Source organism: Mesoplodon mirus (genome assembly GCF_964341445.2).
Source record: "Mesoplodon mirus genome assembly, chromosome: 19".
Taxonomy (NCBI): Eukaryota; Metazoa; Chordata; class Mammalia; order Artiodactyla; family Ziphiidae; genus Mesoplodon; species Mesoplodon mirus.
In genome coordinates this window covers 14,857,033-14,878,956 of record NC_138995.1, presented here as the reverse complement: position 1 = coordinate 14,878,956, position 21,924 = coordinate 14,857,033, and the positions used below count along the sequence as shown (strand labels likewise).

The 21,924-nt window shown below is 40.3% G+C and overlaps 1 protein-coding gene across 3 annotated transcripts in view; it reads left to right on the top strand.

Moving 5' to 3' along the window:
* Window positions 1-21,924, top strand: part of PHLPP2 (PH domain and leucine rich repeat protein phosphatase 2) — a 74,143-nt gene that overhangs the window by 20,269 nt on the left and 31,950 nt on the right. For 2 of the 3 annotated variants that reach the window (XM_082608263.1, XM_082608265.1), the window contains 5 exons: window positions 10,356-10,546; window positions 16,451-16,576; window positions 18,269-18,423; window positions 20,436-20,582; window positions 20,960-21,190. In XM_082608263.1, the coding sequence (XP_082464389.1) occupies window positions 10,356-10,546; window positions 16,451-16,576; window positions 18,269-18,423; window positions 20,436-20,582; window positions 20,960-21,190 (850 nt within the window). The remainder of the gene's footprint in view (window positions 1-10,355; window positions 10,547-16,450; window positions 16,577-18,268; window positions 18,424-20,435; window positions 20,583-20,959; window positions 21,191-21,924) is intronic. The other variant, XM_082608264.1, reaches the window with a different exon arrangement.

Sequence of the window (21,924 nt, the reverse complement as noted above, 5' to 3'; positions counted from 1 at the left end):
TAGTATAAGTTGAGTGAGAAAATTACATTTGAGAAAGAGATTTTTAAAGTTAGTTACTTTTGAAAATAGGCAATATATGTATATGGTACCAGAAATAAAAGGTTAAAAAAAGTATGTATGTGTGTGTAGATAGATAGATAAATAAGGGTATTTTCTGTTGGCTGTGTAACAAATTGCCTCAAAATTTAGTGACTTAGGACTTCCCTGGTGGCGCAGTGGTTAAGAATCCACCTGCCAATGCAGGGGACACGGGTTTGATCCCTGGTCTGGGAAGATCCCACATGTTGCGGAACAGCTAAGCCCGTGCACCACAACTACTGAAACTTTGCTCTAGAGTCCGCGAGCCACAACTGCTGAGCCCATATGCTGCAACTACTGAAGCCCATGCGCCTAGAGCCCATGTTTTGCAACAAGAGAAGCCACCTCAGTGAGAAGCCCATGCACTGCAACGAAAAGTAGGCCCTGCTCGCTGCAACTAGAGAAAGGCCACGCACAGCAGTGGAGACCCAACGCAGCCAAAAAACAAATAAAAATTAAAAAAAAATTTAGTGACTTAAAATGATATTAAATATTTATTTTTTAATTTATTTTTATTTTTTGGCCACGCCATGCGCAGCGTGTGGGCTCTTAGTTCTCTGACCAGGGATCAAACCCACGCCCCCTGCAGTGGTAGCACAGAATCTTAACCTCTGGACTGCCAAGGAAGTCACGATATTAATATTTATTATATCATACAGTTTCTGTGGGTCAGAAATCTAGGAGGAATTAGCTGGATGGTTTTGGGTTGAGTCTCAGTGAGATAGTACTCATTATATTGGCTGAAGCTGCAGTCATCTGAAGGCTTGAGTGGGGCTGGAAGATTAACTTCTAACATGGCTCACTCATGTGGCTGTTGGTAGAAGGCCCCAGTTTCTCACCAGTTTTTGGCAGGAGATCTCAGTTGCTTGCTGTGTGGACCCTTCTCTAGGGCTGCCTAAGCATCTTCATGATGTGGCAGCTAGCTGCCCCCAGTGATGAGAAACACACACATGCACATGAGCGCATGCATGCACGTGCATGCAAACACACAACACACACACACATACATACACACAACACACAGAGGCTTCAGTGTTTTTTATGACCTAGCCTCATAAGTCATCATCGTTTTCACCACTTTCTGTTTATTAGAATTGAGTCGCCAAATACAGCCCACACTATATAGAGAAGGGAAATAGCCCTTACCTCTTTTTTTTTTTTTTAGGCCTCTCCTTTTGAAGAGAGGAGTTGTAAAGAATTTGAAGTATTCTTTTTGAAGCAAGTATCTTAGCAATCAGCTTTCAATATTTCTTGCATAGAGTCTTTGGTGCGCTAGCTTAGAATATAGTGTTAATGAGGCCAGGGTCAGAGGGCCTAAGTTCAAACTAGTGTTTTGCTTTGTTTGCTGGATATGAAATGTCTCCGGTACTCCAGGGGCCATTGTGCAAATGCTAGTTATCAGTCTTGCTGGGATGGGTGCTGGGGGAAAGTGAGTGGAGTGACTCAGTGCAGATTCATGATATAAAAGCCTTGAAATAACGTATGTAACTAAAGATGAGTGGGTAGCATGATCAATCACAGAGATTAAGAGAGCCCATTAATCAACTCCTTATTATGTAAGAGGAAGTGGCATCTAGAAGGTGTGATTTGCTAGTGAAGTTGTAGTCCTGGGGTTGAATAGCTCAGGTAGCATAGCACCCAGCCTGAGCATTTCTTTCTGTGTGGTATTCTCTGTACACGTTTGAGACAGTTTCACCCAAGGAGCAGGAACACAAACAAAAGAAACCAGATACAAAAGACTTGCATATATAGTATGTTTCCATTCATTTAAAGTTCGAAAACAGGCAAAACTCAGCTGTATTGTTTAGAGATGTGTGACAGTACCACTCTCTGTCCATCCAAAGCTGCTCTTTCCTTCTTCCGTAATAAGGCTTAGAGGTGGGCACATGACTGCCCAGCTACATCTCGTTTCTCAGTCTTTTGTGCAGTTTGGTGTGCACCTGTGACAAAACTTTCTAAAGTGGTATGGAGTGGAATTGTTGTGTGCCACTTTTATACCTGGTTCCTAAAGCCTTCCATGCATACTTCTTGCTCTTTTCCTCTTCTGTAGGGTAGGAAGGCAGTCATCAAGAGCAATATTGAAGTCACGTGTTGAAAATGGCAGAGCCACCATCAGCTGGAGTTTCTTGACAGAGTTGACCCCTGGTAACCCAGACTGCCCACCCTAGCAGAGAATTACATTTCTCTTGTGTTTGGGCCAGTATATTCTTTTTGTTACAGTAGTTAAAAATGCTATAACTAATACATGAGTAGCAAAAACATAAAGAAAACAAGGAAATTATTATTATAAAAGTGAAGAGAATGGCTGACCTCTAGGGTAGAGGGAGGAAGTGATTCCTACAAGTAGAATTTTTTTTTTTTTTTTTTTGCGGTACGTGGGCCTCTCAGTGTTGTGGCCTCTCCCATTGTGGAGCACAGGCTCCAGACGCGCAGGCTCAGTGGCCATGGCTCACGGGCCCAGCTGCTCCGCGGCATGTGGGATCTTCCCGGACCGGGGCACGAACCCGTGCCCCCTGCATCGGCAGGCGGACTCCCAACCACTGCGCCACCAGGGAAGCCCTACAAGTAGAATTTTTGAGTTAATACAAGTATATACCGATAGTGGTTATCTATTAAGCAGTGATATATAATGTGATAATTACGATGTAATAATCAATTTGGTATATACCTATTGAGAATTTTCTTTTATTCCTATCTAATGTGTATTTGCAGAAATATATTTTGTTTACATAAATGCTGTCATTTGGTGTTGGTCTTCATGCTTTTTTTCTCCCAACAGTGTTTTGGAGGTCTTTTTTTAACTATCTTCTATATGCATTTCTTTATGTTGCGTACTATTGGATGTCATGTATGTATTATAGTTTATATAACAATTTCCCTAGTGATGGACTATTACAAATAGCACTGTAGTAAAATTGCATCTTTTTGCACCTGTGTTTCTTTTTTTTTTAAATGATGTAATCGGAATTTTTATTTTATTTATTTTTAAAAATTTATTTATTTTTGGCTGCATAGGGTCTTCGTTGATGTGCACAGGCTTTCTCTAGTTGCGGTGAGCAGGGGCTACTCTTTGTTGCAGTGCGCAGGCTTCTCATTGCAGTGACTTCTCTTGTTGTGGAGCACGGGCTCTAGGCGCGCGGGCTTCAGTAGTTGTGGCTCATGGGCTCAGTCATCGTGGCTTGCAGGCTCTAGAGCGCAGCCTCAGTAGTTGTGGCGCACGGGCTTCATTGCTCCACGGCATGTGGGATCTTCCCAGACCAGGGCTCGAACCCATGTTCCCTACATTGACAGGCGGATTCTCAACCACTGCGCCACCAGGGAAGTCCCTGCACCTGTGTTGCTTCAGAGTAAATCTCTGAACATGAAGTTATTGGGTCATAGGATATTTATTCTCATTTAAAATACTAATAGTTACTACTGCAAAACAAATGTATATCCTATCAGTATATCAGAGTACCCCTTTGCTCACAATATCACCTTTTAATATTATTAGCATTTAAAACTTTTACTAATCTAATGGATTAAATGTTGGTCTCGTTGTTTTGATTTTGTTTACCTGATTACTAGTATGGTTGAATATTGTGTCATATGTACATTGATCTTTAAGTTTTCTTCTCCTTTGAATTAACCCTTGATATTTCTGTTGTTTATCCTTTTTCATATTGATCAGAAGGACTTTTTTTTTTTTTTTTTTTTTTTTTTTTGCGGTACGCGGGCCTCTCACTGTTGTGGCCTCTCCCGTTGCGGAGCACAGGCTCTGGACATGCAGGCTCAGCGGCCATGGCTCACGGGCCCAGCCGCTCCGCGGCATGTGGGATCTTCCCGGACCGGGGCACGAACCCGTGTCCCCTGCATCGGCAGGTGGACTCTCAACCACTGCGCCACCAGGGAAGCCCCAGAAGGACTTTTGTATACATTCTGAATATACATCCTCTGTATACTGTATTTGTGACACATTTTTTTTTCCAGCCTGTAACTTGTTTTGTAGTTTTGCATATTGTTTTTTATTGTGCAGAAGTTTTATTTAATCAGATTTAGTCAGTCTTTTCCTTTAATACCTTTACATTCCTTCCCTATCCTAGGTCATAAACATACTCTATATTTTCTTCTAGTACTTTTATATTTTTAGAATGTGATATGAGGTAGGGATCTATCTTGACTTTTTTCTCTGTTGATAGCCAGTTGTCCCAACAATACTTATGAAATAGCTCATCCTTTTCCTGCTGATTTGAAGCATCACCTTTATTAAGTTCCTATACAAGCGGGGGTCTATTTTTGGCCTCTATCCTATTACATTGATGTCTTTGTCTTATGTTAATATCAATGCTATTTTTAATATACCTATATGATAGATTCTGATAGTCGGTAAGGAAGTTCCCATTCACTTTTCTTCTCTGAAAAATCAGGGAGATCTCTAGAATCAAAGAAATATTTCTGAAAATGTAGTATTTGGGTTGGTTCTTTAAAAATCGACAGAATTTCAGTAATCAGAAAGGAAAAGGAGGACAGAGGTGGGGTATTAGGAATTTCAGTGCATGTTCTGTGAATCACACACACAGATAATTTGAGTCCAGATTGTTTTGGGCCTTGAGTGCAATATCAAGAGTTTAGCCTTTATTTGGCAGATGGTAGCAGGAAGTGATGGGATCCAAGTGAGCCTGAGAAAGATGAATCTGGCACCAGCGTGAATAATAATTCAGGCGTGAATTAGTAGGGATCTGAACTAGGGAATGGGAAGGAATCATTCGTATAGAGACTTTTTGAAGGAATAGTCAGTAAGTGTTGATGGTTGATTGAAAAAAGGAGTTGAGGAAGAGAACCTAAGAGGCAAAGCTGGCTCTTAGGTTTTGAGGCTGGGTGGCTTTGGGAGACTGACAGGACTTGAGCTGTGAGAAGGATCTGGTTTGCAGGGATGGTGATGACTTGGTTTCAGCCATGTTTAATTGTAAGTGGTGGTAGACATCCAGTTGGAGATGTCTGGCAGGTAGTTGGAAGTGTGAAACTAGGAGCTTTGGAAATACAAATCTGGGAGTCAGGTACATGGGAGTGTTAAATTCGTGGAAGTTGTTAAGATTATCTTGAAAATAATACTTAAATATAGGAAAAGAAGGAGGCTTAAGGCAGAACTTTCATTATAACAACTAGCATTTGTTTTATACCCTTACTATGTGCTGAGCATGTACTAAGGTGCTGAGCACTCTATGTACCTTTTCTCATTTAATCCTTACAACCGTGTAGGTAGATATTATTACTCTGGAGAGATCTTAACGGGTTCTAAATCTCTTCTTTTTATTTTTTTTAAATTAATTAATTTATTTATTTTTGGCTGAGTTGGGTCTTTGTTGCTGCCCGCAGGCTTTCTCTAGTTGTGGCAAGCAGGGGCTACTCTTTGTTGCAGTGCACGGGCTTATCACTGCGGTGGCTTCTCTTGTTGCAGAGCACGGACTCTAGGTGCGCGGGCTTCTTTAGTGATGGCTCGCAGGCTCTGGAGTGCAGGCTCGGTAGTTGTGGCACACGGGCTCAGTTGCTCCGCGGCATGTGGGATCTTCCCGGACCAGGGCTCTAACCCGTGTCCCCTGCATTGGCAGGCGGATTCTTAACCACTGTGCCACCGGGGAAACCCTAATTCTCATCTTCTTAACCTCTAAGGTACTCTACCATATAGTTGATGGAGAAACAGTTTAGAAGAATAAGAGGGATCCATAAAATGTGAGAACTGGGAAAGACTAGGGATCATCTAATCCAACTCCTTGGTCTTAAACTTGGGAAACTAAGGCCTAAAAATATGGAACTTGTTCAGGGTCATGAAACCAGATAGTGGGATTGCTTAGCCACCCACCACTGCTTCACAAGATTTTCTACTGAAATACTTCAAATCACAGAGTGTGTTCTTGTGTTGGGTGGGGGGGTGGCTATTGCGAGTTTGAAATTTGTTTTGAGGTTTCCTGTTTTACTCTTTAAATGTAAGTAAATGTTTCATTTTTACCCCAAAATATTTCAGCCAGTATTTATTTATTTGTCTGTTTAACTTTTTATTTTGAACTAGCTTTAGATTTTCAGAGCAGTTGGAATGATATAGAGCTCCTGCACACACTTTATACAGTCATTTGAGCCATTGTTCCTGTATAAATAGTGCTTCATCTTTCTCTGGCTTCTTTAAAGATTTTTCCTTTGTCTTTAATTTTCAGCAGTTTGATTATGAAGTGTCTGGGCTTGAATTTTGTTGAGTTTAGCCTGCTTGGGGTTCACTAATGCTCCAGGTATTCTGTCCAGGTTTTATAGGTGAATTCAGTGGGACAGACAGGGTAGAGTGGGCTTCCTCTGTCTAACTCAGAACCAGAACCTTAATGGCATCTTTTGATTAAAAGAAGTATTTCATTTTGATATAGTCCAATTTAACAGTCTTTCCCTTTATTCTTTTCTAGAAGGTATATTGCTTTGCCCTTCAGTTTGTATTCACAATTTGTCTGTGTGACTTCATTTTTTATTGTCTGTTTTGAGTTATCATCATGAGCTCATGGGCTTATTTATATTTGTTTCAATTCATTTGCAGCCATTTTTCTTTCTGATGCTCAATTTGTCCCATCTCAGCTATGGGGAGCTCTTTCAGGTTGCTTTCTGTGTCCTTCCAGCATGACCCAACTACTGTCTTTGATAGCATTCTAGATTTTCCATTAAGTTCTTGATCTTTTCATCATCTGACTCACACCAGGAATAGATTATTTTTCTAAGAACTGGTTCATTTTAATGAAACATGGTATTTAGAGACTATACTATGGGCAATAGACGTATTCATTGCTACAGGGTTGTCCTTGATTCTTTGTTTAGAAGCTCTTTTTTTAAAATTATAAAAGCAATCCATTTTCTTTATAGAACATTTCAAAGTATAAATATATAGGGAAATTAAAATTATCCCTAATTTTCCACTTAGAACCTTGGCTTTCAAGATTATAAGTCTGTTTTTTAATTAGAACTCTTAGACATTCCAAACGATTATTAGAACTTCCTCATTCTGTTTTTTACCACTTTCAGAAGATCAGAGACTTCAGGCACTCTGAATGTCTAGCAAACCCTCCAAAAATAATAATAAACAGCATGTTATTTCACGTATAAATAACTTACCCCCCCCCCAAATTGAATGTTCCTTTCTGAGAGTGGTGATGGATAGATTAAATATAAAGAAATAAGGCCAAGGAAAGAGAGACTCAAAGAATTGTACATCGATTGATTTAACATCTGTTTCATGTAAACTTCAAAAGAGACTATTAGACAATTTGAGAAGCTATAATGAAGTCCCATTTTTATTTGATGTAGCTAACTTTGTAATATATCATGCTGTTAACCAGGATGGGGAATATAAATGCAATAGCAAGTTTGGGGAAAATGATGAGATTAAAAAAACCCCAGCTTCATTGAGATATAATTCACATACCATAAAATTCACCCTTTAAAAGTGTACAATTCAGTGCTTTTTAGTATATTCAGAGAGTTGTGCAACCATCACCACTATCCAATTTTAGAACATGTTTATCACTGTAAAATGAGACCCCCATATCTGTTAGCAGTCATTCCTTACTTCCCACTCCCACAACACCTGGCAACCATGAATCTACATTCTGTCTATATAGATTTGCCTATTCTGAACAATTGATACAAATGGAATCATACATACTTGGCTTTCTGTGGCTGGCTTCTTGTACTCAGCATAGTGTTTTTTTTTGTTTTTGTTTTTCGTTTGTTTTTTTGCGATACGCGGCCTTTCACTGCCGCGGCCTCTTCCGCCGCGGAGCACAGGCTCCAGACGCGCAGTCCCAGCGGCCATGGCCCACGGACCCAGCCGCTCCGTGGCATGTGGGATCTTCCCGGACTGGTGCACGAACCCGCGTCCCCTGCATCGGCAGGCGGACTCTCAACCACTGCGCCACCAGGGAAGTCCGCAATTGATTTCTTAATTTCACTTTTGAATTGTTTATTTCTAGTGCATAGAAATACAACTGATGTTTTAAAAATCTTGTATCCTGCAACCTTTCTGAACTCAGTTATAATAGTATTTTTTTGGTGTGGCTTACCTAGGAAGGTAATTTTCTGTATACAAGATCATATTATTTTCAAATAGAGATAGTTTTACTTTCTTTTCATTCTGATACTGGTTTTGAATCTGTAAAATTTTTTTTATTTTACTTTTTTGTTGAAGTATAGTTGATTTACAGTGTTTCAGGTTTACAGAAAAGTGATTCAGTTTTATGTGTGTGTGTGTGTGTGTGTGTGTGTGTATTCTTTTTGAGATACTTGTTTTGGGGGGGGGGATGCCGTGCCACGTGGCTTGTGGGATCTCAGTTCTTTGACCAGGGAGTGAACCCTGGCCATGGCAGTGAAAGAGCCAAATCCTAACCACTAGACCACCAGGGAACTCCCCTCAGATACTTTTCCACTACAGATTCTTATAAGATATTGAATATAGTTCCCTTTTCTATATAGTAGGTCCTTGTTGTTTATCTATTTTATATACAGTGGTCTGTATCTGTTAACCCCAAATTCCAAATTTATCCCCCCTGCCCTTTTCCCCTTTGGCAACCGTAAGTTTGTCTTCTATGTCTATGAGTCTATGAATCTGTAAATTTGAGGTGAATGGGGACATCTGTTGGACATGTCTAGCAGGCAGTTGGATATATGAGATCAGAACTAAGGGAAGATTGGGGCAGGAGGTAGAAATTTGAAAGCCTTTATCAACATATGAATAGTGTAGTTTTGGGGAAGTGGGAGCCAGATTGAAGTAAATTGAATAAATAAAAGGTGAGGTAACAGAGATAGCTAATATAGAAGCACAAATGAGAAGAAAAGAGCCTCAAAAGGTTAAACTTACAGTTTCTTAAAATATGGTTTGTGGGCCATCTGCATTTAAATTACTTGGGATACTTGTTAAAAATACATTTTCCTATGTTCCATCCCAGACCCTCTGAATTAGACTCTCTGTGGATAGGTCTTGGCGTTCTGCATTTTAAACTAATTCTTAGATAATTCTTGGGCACATAGGAATTGGAGAATCCCTCAACTAAAGGAATTCTGTTGAGAATGAGAAGGAATGGGAGAAAACTAGAGTGTTTTTGGAGCTTTGATAGAAATAATAGGGAGGGTGGAGTTGAAAAGTGAGAAGAATGAAGAACCAAACTCCCCAAGGAAGGTGGAATTTAGAAAAGAGATGAAAGGATTGGCCTAGAATAGAAGGAGAAATGACTCTTCCATACATCTGGTGTTAACATACAAAGTTTTAAAAGCTTTGAAGTAAGGTAGCCCATTTCTTCATTTTTTTATATGGGAAAAACATAGTTAATAGGGCAAAGCAATGCCCAGGGCTCCATAATCAATTATATAATAATACTGAGTACAACCCAGTTTTCTCAGTTCCCCGTTTATTGCTGTTTGCACAACCTTGTACTGTTGCTGCTCCTGTTCATTTCCGTGTAGAGTTACTGTCTGTTTCTAGTAGTGCTTTAACCAAGAACATCTCTTCTGTCATAATGCTCTGTTTTGTTCACTATACCTCAGTCATATAAAGATTTCTAAAGGGTGGCAAAAATAGAGAAGCTCTTGCATGCATGTATTGCTTCTGCCACCATGATTGGGATAGTTGACTGAAATATCAGCCGAAAGCTTTTCTTCACAAAGAGCAGCATGTTGGAGGATTGTGTACAGAGCTAGTTGTTCATTTCTTCATTCTAGAATAGACTAAGCACAACAATAGTGGCTGTCACTTATTCCATACTTGCTTTGTGTCTAAAACTTTGCTTAGTATTTTACACTCATTATCTTAATTTTTTATAAGAACCCTCTGAAGGTAGATAGTATTAAGATCCAAACTCTGTAAATGGGGAAGGTCAAGGTCAGTGAGATTATCTAGTTCAATGAAACAAAGTGAGTGGCAGAACCAAGATTCAGACTCAGGTTTGCGTGTCTGACTCCCAGGTCCATGATCTTAACCACTCTGTCATTCTGTCTTTCTTTGTGTACATGGGAGATATGACTGTTGGAAGAAGGATTAACAGTGGCATCCAAAATAACATGTTGCTCTCTAGACCAAAATTTGTAGTGCTCCCATTACATAACTTAGGGATGGACAACAGTTTAAGACTGAGAGCTTATTTTGTAATACTTATATTGCTTGGTTACTTAAATCTATACTAGGGTTGCTGAATGTTAACGTGTAATACTTTCTTTTTCCCTTTCATTATTTTTATGCTACTTTAATGGTGGCTTTTTAAGTACTCTTTTCTTTTCAGAAAAACCATGCCAGATGGATCATCTGGATCGAATCCTTCTGTCTGGCATCTATAATGTACGAAAGGGAAAGACCCAGCTGCATAAGTGGGCTGAACGCCTGGTGGTGCTCTGTGGCACCTGCCTCATCGTTTCCTCAGTGAAGGATTGTCAGACTGGAAAGATGCACATTTTGCCTCTGGTTGGGGGAAAGGTAAGACTCACAAAGATGAATTATTCTTCCTCTGATCGTCTTAATTAAAAAAATATCACATATGCTTTTCAGAGCTTTTTTCACATCTTTTCAAATAAGCCAATATGAGCATTATTAAAGATTACGTCACAAAGTTTTTGTGTTCTTAGTTTTAAACAAAACCACTAAGGCTAATTTAAGCATAAAACAAGTTCATGTACACCACAGACTCCCTGGGAGGTCCAAAGACTATCCATGCCCCAAATTCTGCTGCAGGACCCATCTGTTGGAGAAACCCCTGCCTCCACTGCTAGGCACTAAATGCTCTCTCATTGGTACCACCAAGAGTAGACAGAGGATGCTACCACTAGAAGCTGCCTTTGTAAACTAGAAGGAGCTGTTAGCATCCCCTCCAAAATAGATTCTTTCCTGTTTCTCTTTTTCCCCCATTAGACTGAAATTCAGAGTCTGGAGTGGTCATAAGCTCCTACCCAGCAGCCAGAGAAACCTGCCATTTCTTGCATCTGTACTAGAGAATTCCCCATCATAGGAAAGGCAGTTCCAAGTCTGGAAAACAGATAATGTTAATGTTTATAGGAAGTTATACATAATTTTATTTCCTTTATGTTGAATCTTGAAGATCATAAAACAATCTGAATTGAAGAGAACTTCCAGACAAAATGACATTGTGAATCATGCTTTGAGATAGCCAATTTGATCCAGATACACAGCAATGTAGATAAAATACATATATTAAAAAAAAATAAACATATGAAAGGACATAGCTGGACTTAGGAATGTGGAATAGAAATGTAATTGGTGAGGGTCTACTGGGCCCTGGGTCTGAAAGGTGGCAGCCTAGGGGTTTAGCGCCTATAAGTATTTGGGTCTAAAAGTACTCTGGTTATGATGGGGGACCTGGCCCAAGCTTATTGCTTGAAGCTAGGAAATGAGTGGTATTCTTTGCTCCTGATAAAAAGTTGGAAAAAACAAACAAAAACCCAAACCAGACACTTCTGTAAACCACTGACTGGAACCAAGGCTTGTTCCTGGCTGTGGTTCTAAACAGATGGGTGGACCCAGTTGTATGCCCTGTGACTAGGAAATGAACAAGCCCCAACTGGTCTAATAAATGAATGTGTGTCACTCCAGTATCATCCGTGGAGCAGGAACCTACCACTACCAATACGAGACCTGGTTCTGGTCTTGGGGGCTGAAGGATAGTGAAGAAAGTAAGTGAAATTTCTCCAAAGGGAGAAGGTGAGTGAGGACAAGGTTGGAGGATTGGCGGAGAGGAAGTGGGAAACAGAGCAAGAAAGAGAAAGAAAAACAAACCTCCCATTTACGTAATTCTTGTCCGTTCTCTCTCTTCCCTCACTAATAGAACAGAATTGTGTTCAGGGTGGTGATGTGACCAAGATCAAAAACTCGCCAACCTCCCTTGTAGCTAGTGGTGGCTAATAAATATAAACAGAAGTTTGCAGGTGGGACTTTTGGGAAAGGCCTTTAAAGTGGGAGAGACGTGGATGGCTTGACCCTTTGCCCTGCGTTTCCTTCCTTTATGGAACACAGTCTCTTGGTATTGGAGATGGAGCAGTCATATGGTGGCTGGAAACTGCAGGCATTTGCTGAGTGTGGCCTTCTGGAAAGCAAGAGGCGCCTGGGCCCCTGGTGGCAGGGCGGAGCTGCTGTAGCACTCCTGGACTGATGCTGTGTTTTTAATCCACTACTTCACAGCTGAATGTAATGAACCAACGAACGTACTGAAGAATTTCACAGATAAAACGTATAAGAGAGCCCATAAGGGAGGGTCCAGTATACATCTAATAGCAGTTCCAGAGAAGAGAGTAAAGGAGAATGGATAAGCAATATCTGAAGAAATAATGGTTGAGATTTTTCTAGAAATAAAGACAGACATGAGTGTTCAGATTGAAAAGACACTGGGTACTGAACAGGTTAAATAAAAATAAGTTGACACGTAGACACATTGCAGAACATGAAGGAGCAAATCACAGAAGCTTCCAGAGAGAAAAGATTACCTGCAAAGAATTGACAGGCTGACAACAGCTTTCTTTTCATCAACAATATGTGTAGAAGACTATTTGCAAAATTGCTGAGAGAAAATAAATGTCAACCTGTATTCTATATCCAGCTGAATTACTTTACAAGAGTCAAGGCAAAATAGGACATTTTCAGACATATAAAGACTAATGAGGGTGGTCCAGTGGTTAGGACTGGGTGCTTTCACTGCCACGGTGCAGCCAAAAAAAGAAAAAAAGACTGGTACTTCCCTGGTGGTGCAGTGGTTAAGAATCCACCTGCCAATGCAGGGGACACAGGTTCGATCCCTGGTCTGGGAAGATCCCACATGCTGCGGAGCAACTAAGCCCGTGCACCACAACTACTGAGCCTGCACTCCAGAGCCTGTGAGCCACCACTACTGAGCTCACGCACCACAACTACTGAGCCCATGCACCACAACTACTGAAGCCCGTGCGCTCTAGGGCCTGCATGTTGCAACTACTGAGCCTGCACGCTGCAACTACTGAAGCCTGCTCACCTAGAGCCCATGCTCCACAACAAAAGAAGACACCTCAATGAGAAGCCTGTGCACTGCAGTGAAGAGTAGCCGCCACTCACCACAACTAAGGAAAGCCCACACGCAGCAACGAAGGCCCAATGCAGCCAAAAATAAATAAATAAATAAATAAGAGTGGACATGAATTTCATTTAAAAAAATTAAAAACAACGCCCCTCCAAAAAACAAAGAAAAAAGAAATAAAACAACAAAGGAAAGTAAATTCAAAGGGAAGGCATGAGGTAAATAGATGATGAGTGCAGACACTGACAAAATATGGTAGTAAATTTAATATTGATTGTAAAAACGTTTAAAATTTTTAATATTTTAAATATAAATTTAAATTTAAACACCTAAAGCTCAAACTATCCTGAACAGTATTCAAGATGTGGTGGTGTGTTCAGTAAGGAACGTGTGATGCAGTTTTGGGATAAGTGATTTATGAGTATAACTTGGAAGTTTCCAGCTGACTCACCAAGATTCAGTAGCTATGACATACTAAAGTGAGATGTCAGACAAAGATGTAAGTGGTTCCACAACTATAAAAAGACTTCATCCTCCTCAAAGCTATATAGGTTGGGTTGTTGAAGAGAGCTGTTGTGCAGTGAATCCCTGCCACCACCCCAAATGGTACTGAGGGAGGTTTCTGCCTCTTTCCTCAAGCCTAGTGAAAGAGGTTTCAAAAGGACCCAAGAGAGCCTGATATGGGTCCCCTGCAGTAAGGGGGACATAGTGCACTGGTGTCCTGCCTTCTAACCATGAAGTCTTGAGGACGAAAGATAAGCTGCCGGCTGCTTTGGTGATTGAGCAAAGCGCCTAACTCATGTGTTGGGATCACTGTGTACTCTTTGGGTTTGTTAGTATGTGACCCAGATGGGTTGAGAGAGAGCAGGAGCCACTGGGTAGGTGGGTGGATTCTCTTAGAATATGTCCAGTGGGGCCACCTGGAGGGGCAAACAGACTTCACTGGAGGGTGGGCTGTCAGTGGACCACCAGATTCCTTCAGGTCTGAGGAGGGAGTGGTCACCTGCTAGAATAGCATGCATTAGCCTGGTCAAGGGATCTGTACGTGAGAAGCCATCATTGGTTGGATTGGGGGGCCGGGTATCCAAAGAACCTGCAGAAGAACCTACTGAGGAAGATCATCCCCTTTAAAATCTGGTAGGCCCAGAGAGTATGAAGTCAGGTTATGACTCTACTAGTCTAGTAAGAACCGTTGGGCTTGTGTCTTCCCTGTTCTTCCTCCTGCCCCACTTCAATGATGGAGGGAGTCAGAAATGGCTTCTATCCCAGCACCTCATAAGTAAGGGGGGAGGTAAGTCCAAAAAGTAGGCCAAGGTACCCTTTGCAGGCAAGCAGCTACCTCCAGGGTGCCGCAGTGGTGGGGAAAGCGTTGGAACAACCTTACCCTTGAAGTGGAAACTTTGGCTTTTATCATGTGGGCCTGAAGACTCTCCTGTTCTGAAACAGGCATGCATTCTTGCATTACCGGGACTTGTACTGACTGTTGCTAAACTGGGAATGCTCCTTCCCCAGGAGGTTTCCACACCTTGCCCCTGAACCCTTGTGGGGTCTTTGCTCACATGTTTCCTCCTCAGTGAGTCCTTCCTTGACTGTCCTATTCATAACTGAGATCACCTACCCTGTTCCCCTCCGAGCCTATACCCTGCTTTGTTTTTCTTCATGTTACTCATTCTGTATTTTATCATGTTATGCTGTATCATGTCACCATTATTTATTTATCTATCTATCTATTTATTTATTTATGGCTGTGTTGGGTCTTCGTTGCTGTGCGCGGGCTTTCTCTAGTTGTGGTGGCTTCTCTTGTTGCAGAGCACAGGCTCTAGGTGCGTGGGCTTCAGTAGTTGTGGCACACGGGCTCAGTAGTTGTGGCTCGCGGGCTCTAGAGCTCAGGCTCAGTAGTTGTGGTGCATGGGTTTAGTTGCTCCACAACATGTGGGATCTTCCCGGACCAGGGCTTGAACCTGTGTCCCTTGCACTGGCAGGCGGCTTCTTAACCACTCTGCCACCAGGGAAGCTCTCATGTCACCATTTTGATATATAAACTCCATTGAGGGCAGAGGGTTTGTTAGTTTTTCCCGTTATGTCCCTAGCACCCACAATAGTAAAATGTATTCATTCAGCAGATAATTATCAAACTGAGATTGTTTTGTGATTTAAAGAGTAATAAATAAATTTACTTATGGCTGTGCCCTATGAATCCTACTCCTTCAATATATCTGTTAAATAAGTATTCCTTTGGTTTTTTCTTTTTTTTTTTTTTTGGCCGCACTGTGCGGCATGCAGGATCTTAGTTCCCTGACCAGGGATCGAACCCGTGCCCCCTGCAGTGGAAGAAGTGTGGAGTCTTAACCACTGGACCACTAGGGAATTCCCCCTTTGGTTTTTTTTTAAACAGCTTTATAAGACAGAATTCGTATAGTGTACAATTAATCCATTTAAAGTGTACAATTCAGTGACTTTTTGTAAATTCACAGAGTTGTGCAACTATCACCATAATCGATTTTAGAATACTTTCATGACCCTTTGAAAAGAAACCCTGCACTACTTAGCCGTCATCTCCCCATTCCTTCTCCAGCCCCAGGCACCCGTTAATCTACTTTCTGTCTCTGTAGATTTACTGATTCTGGACGTTTCATATAAATGGAATCATATAATATATGGTTCTTTGTGACTGACTTCTTTCGCTTAGTATAACGTTTTCGAGGTTCATGCATGTTTTAGTGTGTGTCAATATTTTATTCCCATTACGGCTGAATAGTATTCCATTGTATGGATGTACTACATTTTGTTTATACCTTTACCTGTTGATGAACATTGAGGTTATTTCCACTTTTTGGCTATAATAATAATGCTGCTATAATTCACATACAAGTTTTTGTGTGGATGCGTCTTTTCTTGGGTATATACCTAGGAATGGAATTGCTGCGTCACATGGTTGCTTTTGAGGAACTGCCAGGCTGTTTTCCAAAGTGGCTGCACCATTTTACATTCCCACAGCAGTGTATGAGGGTTCCAGTTTCTCTGTATGCTTTCTAATGCTTGTTATCTAACACTTGTTATTATCTGTGTTTTTGATTTTAGCCATCCTAGTGAATGTGACATGGTACTTTGTGGTTTTGACTTGCATTTATCTAATAACTAATGATGTAGAACATGATATCGTGTGCTTATTGGCCATTCCTCTGTCTTCTTTGGAGAAATATCTGTTCAGATCTTTTGCCTGTTTTAAAAAATTGAGTTGTTTGTCTTGTTATTGTCCTTTGGGTTTTGATTGGGATTGTTTACTTTAATTGGTTCTGGTTTTCTCCCCTCCTCTTCTTCAGGTAGAAGAAGTGAAGCGACGTCAGTACTGCCTTGCATTCAGCTCAGCTGGAGCCCAAACTCAGACCTATCACGTCAGCTTTGAGACTTTGGCTGAGTACCAGAGATGGCAGCGGCAATCATCCAAGGTGATAAGCTGTCAGACATCCTGATGTGGAGATAAGAGCAGAGAAACCCAACAGAAGTATATTTTGAAACTGAACTTACTCCCAAGAGATCAAATTATAATTCTTATGCACATCACTCTAGGCCTTTCTGAGTACATAGTGAATGCAATGGAATTCTCCCAGGTCCTTAACTTATTATTTATATTTGCATAGTACAGAATGCTTACAAAAGTGTTTTCAGGTGCATTTACCTTTATACCATCTCTGTGAAAAAGGTAGGGCCTTGAAGGATTTGAGACACAATGAAATTCAAATGACTCTCCCTCAACCATAGTGGTCAATGATAGATGGAGCTGTTCCCTAACTCATAGCCGAGTGCATCTGTATGTGTTTAGCACAGCTTTGATGAACCACTTTAAATTTGGACTTATTGATGGAACATGACCTGTGATCCTGTCACAAACCATTATTCCTGTATACTGAGGATAATTGGCTTTTTAGCATAATTTCTGCTTTCCTAGCCTTTAAAGATGAAGTGCTGTAAAATTGTATTTCATTTTCCAAATTCTCTTGTTCTCCTAGTCATCTTTTCAGAATTTAAACACATTTTTCTTTATGGAGCTAAATAGCTTCATGAAGGATTATTTCAGTATAATGACATGCCATCAAAACGTGAATGACTTTTGCAGTGATATTTTGTTTGTTTTAGACCCATTTTCACAGTCCATGTTGTATTAGCCTACTATTATAGTAATATAAATCTTGTTTTGGCTTTATTGGATTTTCTGTACTTGTGGTGGTAATAAAATCTTCTTTGAATAAAACTAGTTTCAATTTTACATAGCTATTTCATTCTTCTGCCCTTGTAAAGAGAAATTAATATTTTTGAGCACCTTTTGCATGCTAAGCATTGGTGCTGTGTGCTTGGTTATTTAATTTTCCTCGTGACAGATGAAGAAACTGCACAAGTAAGGAACAGGGCTTGTGTGGCTGCAAAAGGCTGTGTCTTTCAGTATCACACTCCTAAAGTTTTGTACAGTTACTTTGAATCATCTTAACTTTACTTCCTGCATGAACTGTTAACTTTCCATCTTTATGATTTGTATTTTTTTCTTACCTTTTACCTGTAGACACTTTACAGCCTATACCTTTCTGTTTTTCAAGCATCTCATGGTTTTAGGAAAAAGTAAAAATTAACTGTTTCTTATAAATGAATAATTGGATCTCACGACCTTTCTTTTCTTTCCCGTCTTATTTTTTTAAATAAATAAATTTATTTATTTATTTATTTATTTTTGGCTGCGATGGGTCTTCGTTGCTGTGTGTGGGCGACTGGGGGCTACTCTTCATTGCAGTGCACAGGCTTCTCGTTGCAGTGGCTTCTCTTGTTGCGGAGCACGGGCTCTAGGCACGTGGGCTTTAGTAATTGTGGCACACAGGCTCAGTAGTTATGGCTCGCTGGCTCTAGAGTGCAGGCTCAGTAGTTGTGGCGCACAAGGCTTAGTTGTTACGCAGTCTAAGGGCTTCTTTCCGGACCAGGGCTTGAACCCGTATCCCCTGCATTGGCAGGCGGATTCTTAACCACTGCACCACCAGGGAAGTCCCTCCCATCTTTTTAATCGGTGCCTTTTTGTGTCAGTGCCGTTCCGTCCTCTGCTGGGTGGGAAACATTTGGGGCTGGCTCAGATGGCTCTTCTCTTTGACCTTGTCCAGGTGGTGTCCCAGCGTATCAGTACCGTGGACCTCTCGTGTCACAGCCTTGAGGAGGTTCCTGAGCATCTCTTCTACAGTCAAGATATCACCTACCTCAACTTGCGACACAACTTCATGCAATTAGAAAGACCAGGGGGCCTTGACACTTTCTACAAGTATGTGGGGCATAGGTTTCCAGACTAGCTTACTGAAACTGAATCGTAATCAATACCTATAAGCGAGCATGTTTACCATCATATATATATTTGAAAACTTCCCCTCCATTTTGAACAGGAAGTAAGAATTTTTATTCACACAGTTTTCCCACTCCCCTTCTCCCCTCTGTACAAGAGACGACAGATGCACAGTTTCCATTAGGGAGGCAACATTGAGCTGCCCTTGATTTGGATAATCCTTTTCTATATGTCATTGACAGCAATGCATGATCTGCCTCCAGGGTAAATCGAGAGATTCTGTATATGGGAAGTTTTTGAATCAGAAGTTTCAAACTTAAATAACTTAAAGGAAATAGGCCAGATTTCAAGAATTCCACTCCCAGGTTAGGGCTTTTATCTTTCCTTTGCACCTGCTACTGCCAACTCTGAAGCCTTTTGTCAGCTATGAAACCTCTCTCTTCTAATAAAGGAACCATTTCAGTCCTAAGGGGCAATGACCCATATATTTTCCCATCTCCTTTGTTAGAATATATTCCCCATTCCCACCCTCCACCCATTTCATCTCCTTCCTCCCTTTAAAAATGGGTGGAAGTGAATAAATACATGGTGTAAGTAATTGTCTGGGCTTCTTGTGGGGAGGAGAGAAATTGGAAACTAAAACGTTCAAATTACATGGTGATTAAAAAGATAAATGCACATTGAATTGACATATTTTATGTACTTAGTAACTAATATTTCTAGAATAATTTTCAGAAAGCATATGATTTTTACCTCATCTGAAATGTTTTGCAAAGGTTTTCAAATATAAGCCTATATTTAGTAATGAAATAATTATTTTAATAATATTGATATTTAAAAATAAAAACAAGCTATAATTTTAAGGAAGTGGGTTTCTAGTATTTACTTCTGTTTCTATGAAAAGAGGGTTAATCTAGTTTGAGGGCTGGATTAGCAATTTGGAAGTCCTTTGCCAAGCCGAAGGAACAATCAGTACTCAAGCTGAAATTTTGGAAGAGGAACATTAGAGAGAGGTACCAAGGATTCAAATCTAGAAGCAGATGATATAGTTCATCATCTTGGAGAACACTACCTCAGCCTTACAGTCTTGTACTAGTATAGTAATGAAGTGTAATACTTCTAAGTAGAATTACAGGAGTGACTCCTGTGGATCCAATTTACGATGATACTATCTCTCAGTGAGACATTATATAGATATTTCTACAAAAAAAATTGAAACATTAAAAATTAGTTCATGTTGTATATCATCACATTACAGTAAAACTCAGTATCACCTACATATTTTTAAGCTCTAACTGGCCCATTCATTTCAAGTGACTTTTGAGCCAGCATAGTTTCAGTACAAAAAAAGAAATTGCTTATAATGGGATTTGATCTGAAGGTTTGTTAGCTATTCCTGTGTCCATGGGTTGATTAATTATTGTTAAGGCTTTCATATATTGCACGTAGAAATTTAATAAAGGAAAAGATTTGAAGCATATCAGTAATGATTGATTCACTTTGATAGAAAATAATTATACCAATGTGAGCTTTTCAAGATTTTCTGCCTTTTTTTTTTTTTTTTTTTTTTTTTTTTTTTTGCAGTACGCAGGCCGCTCACTGTTTTGGCCTCTCCCGTTGCGGAGCACAGGCTCTGGACGCACAGGCTCAGCGGCCATGGCTCACGGGCCTAGCCACTCTGTGGCATGTGGGATCTTCCCGGACCGGGGCACGAACCCATGTCCCCTGCATCGGCAGGCGGACTCTCAACCACTGCGCCACCAGGGAAGCCCAATTTTCTGCCTTTTTAAGGAGAAGAGAGAACAACTCCTGTCACACCAGACCTGGTTTTCTCAATAGCTTGCACTGGGTGTTAGTCATCTTAGTGTCTATGCCACACATAATGTTTGGCACATACTGAGTGCTCAGTAAATATTTGCAGAACAAATTCTTTGATGGACATTTAAAATAGATCACTTTTTCATTCAGTAGTATAATGTGCCTTTGCTTTTTAGATTTTCTCAGCTTAAGGGCCTGAACTTGTCTCATAATAAGCTTGGGTCATTTCCTGTATTGTTATGTGAAATTTCTACCCTGACCGAGCTCAACCTTTCCTGTAATGGATTCCATGACCTGCCGAGTCAGATTGGCAATCTGCTGAAGTAAGTATCTGACTTTTACTAGATCTGTCTTTTCCTGTGTTTGCAGCATAAGGAACTTGTCTGGCATTTGGAATGAAGGTAGTTCCATGAGCTCTTGCAGTGAAATAAATCATGTAATTATGAGAATTCTGGTCAGCAGCAGCTACTTGCCTACAGAAGTAACTAGTCCCTCAGTTTTAACAGCAGAGGCTCTGATTACCCTTGATGTTAGAGGGACCATCTGTATTTCAGTTATCTTAGTAAGAGTCTATTTAGTTAGACTTAGGGCATTTTATCATTATTGGACTCATAATAAGTTAATGACAAGTCAAAATCCATAATTCTAGTTCCATCCATTCCAGTTAAAACCTTTCATCAGTTTTGTTTTCTTCCTGCAGTCTTCAAACCCTCTGTCTTGATGGCAACTTTCTGACTACTTTACCTGAAGAATTGGGGAATCTGCAACAGCTTTCCTCCCTGGGAATTTCCTTCAACAACTTTAGTCAGATTCCCAAGGTTTATGAGAAACTCACTATGTTAGATAAAGTGGTTATGGCAGGAAACCAACTGGAAGTGCTGAACCTGGAGGTGCTGAACTGTATGAGCCACGTCAAACATGTGGATTTGAGGTGAGGTCATTCTTCACTGTGCCTTCCTTTCGCCTGACCTCTAATGGACCTTTACGTTTTCTTTTTATGAAGACTCTTTAAAACATTAGGATTTTAGAACACTGTATGTTTTCAAAGCTGTAGTTAAGCTTCATTTTTCACTCAATGGCAGAGAGATTATGAATGAGGTAGGTGTACCATGTGGTAGAGACAAAGGTTGTTCTGACTTACCCTCCCAGCAATGTTTTATGAGAACTCCGATTTTGTCACATTCTTACCAGTGTTGGATTTTAGCAGCCTTTTTCCTTGTTGTCAATGTAGTAGGTAGAAAATAGTATTTCATCGTTTTAATCAGCATTTATGGTGAGTGAGTTGAGTGTCTTTTTGTATGCTTATTGGTAGTTTGTATTTTTCCATAAACTTGACCATTTTTCTGTTGAATCATTGGGTTGCTTCTTGATATCTATTGTATTATAATTAAAATGTTAACAGTCTTACTACTAACAATTTTTAATAAGAGTTTTATTCCCTTTTTAAATATTTATTATTTATTTATAATCTTTTCCTAAAGGAAGCTAGTAGAACACACATACTGGATGTCCTGTCATTTACACTAAGTCATCGATGTCCCTTATAAAGACATAGTAACAGAAAAATTTATTGAAATGCAGGAAAATGAACAGGCCTGCATGCATTAAATCAGATACTTATATAGAAGAGAACAAAGAAGTCATCATTTTCTATAATTTGCCCTT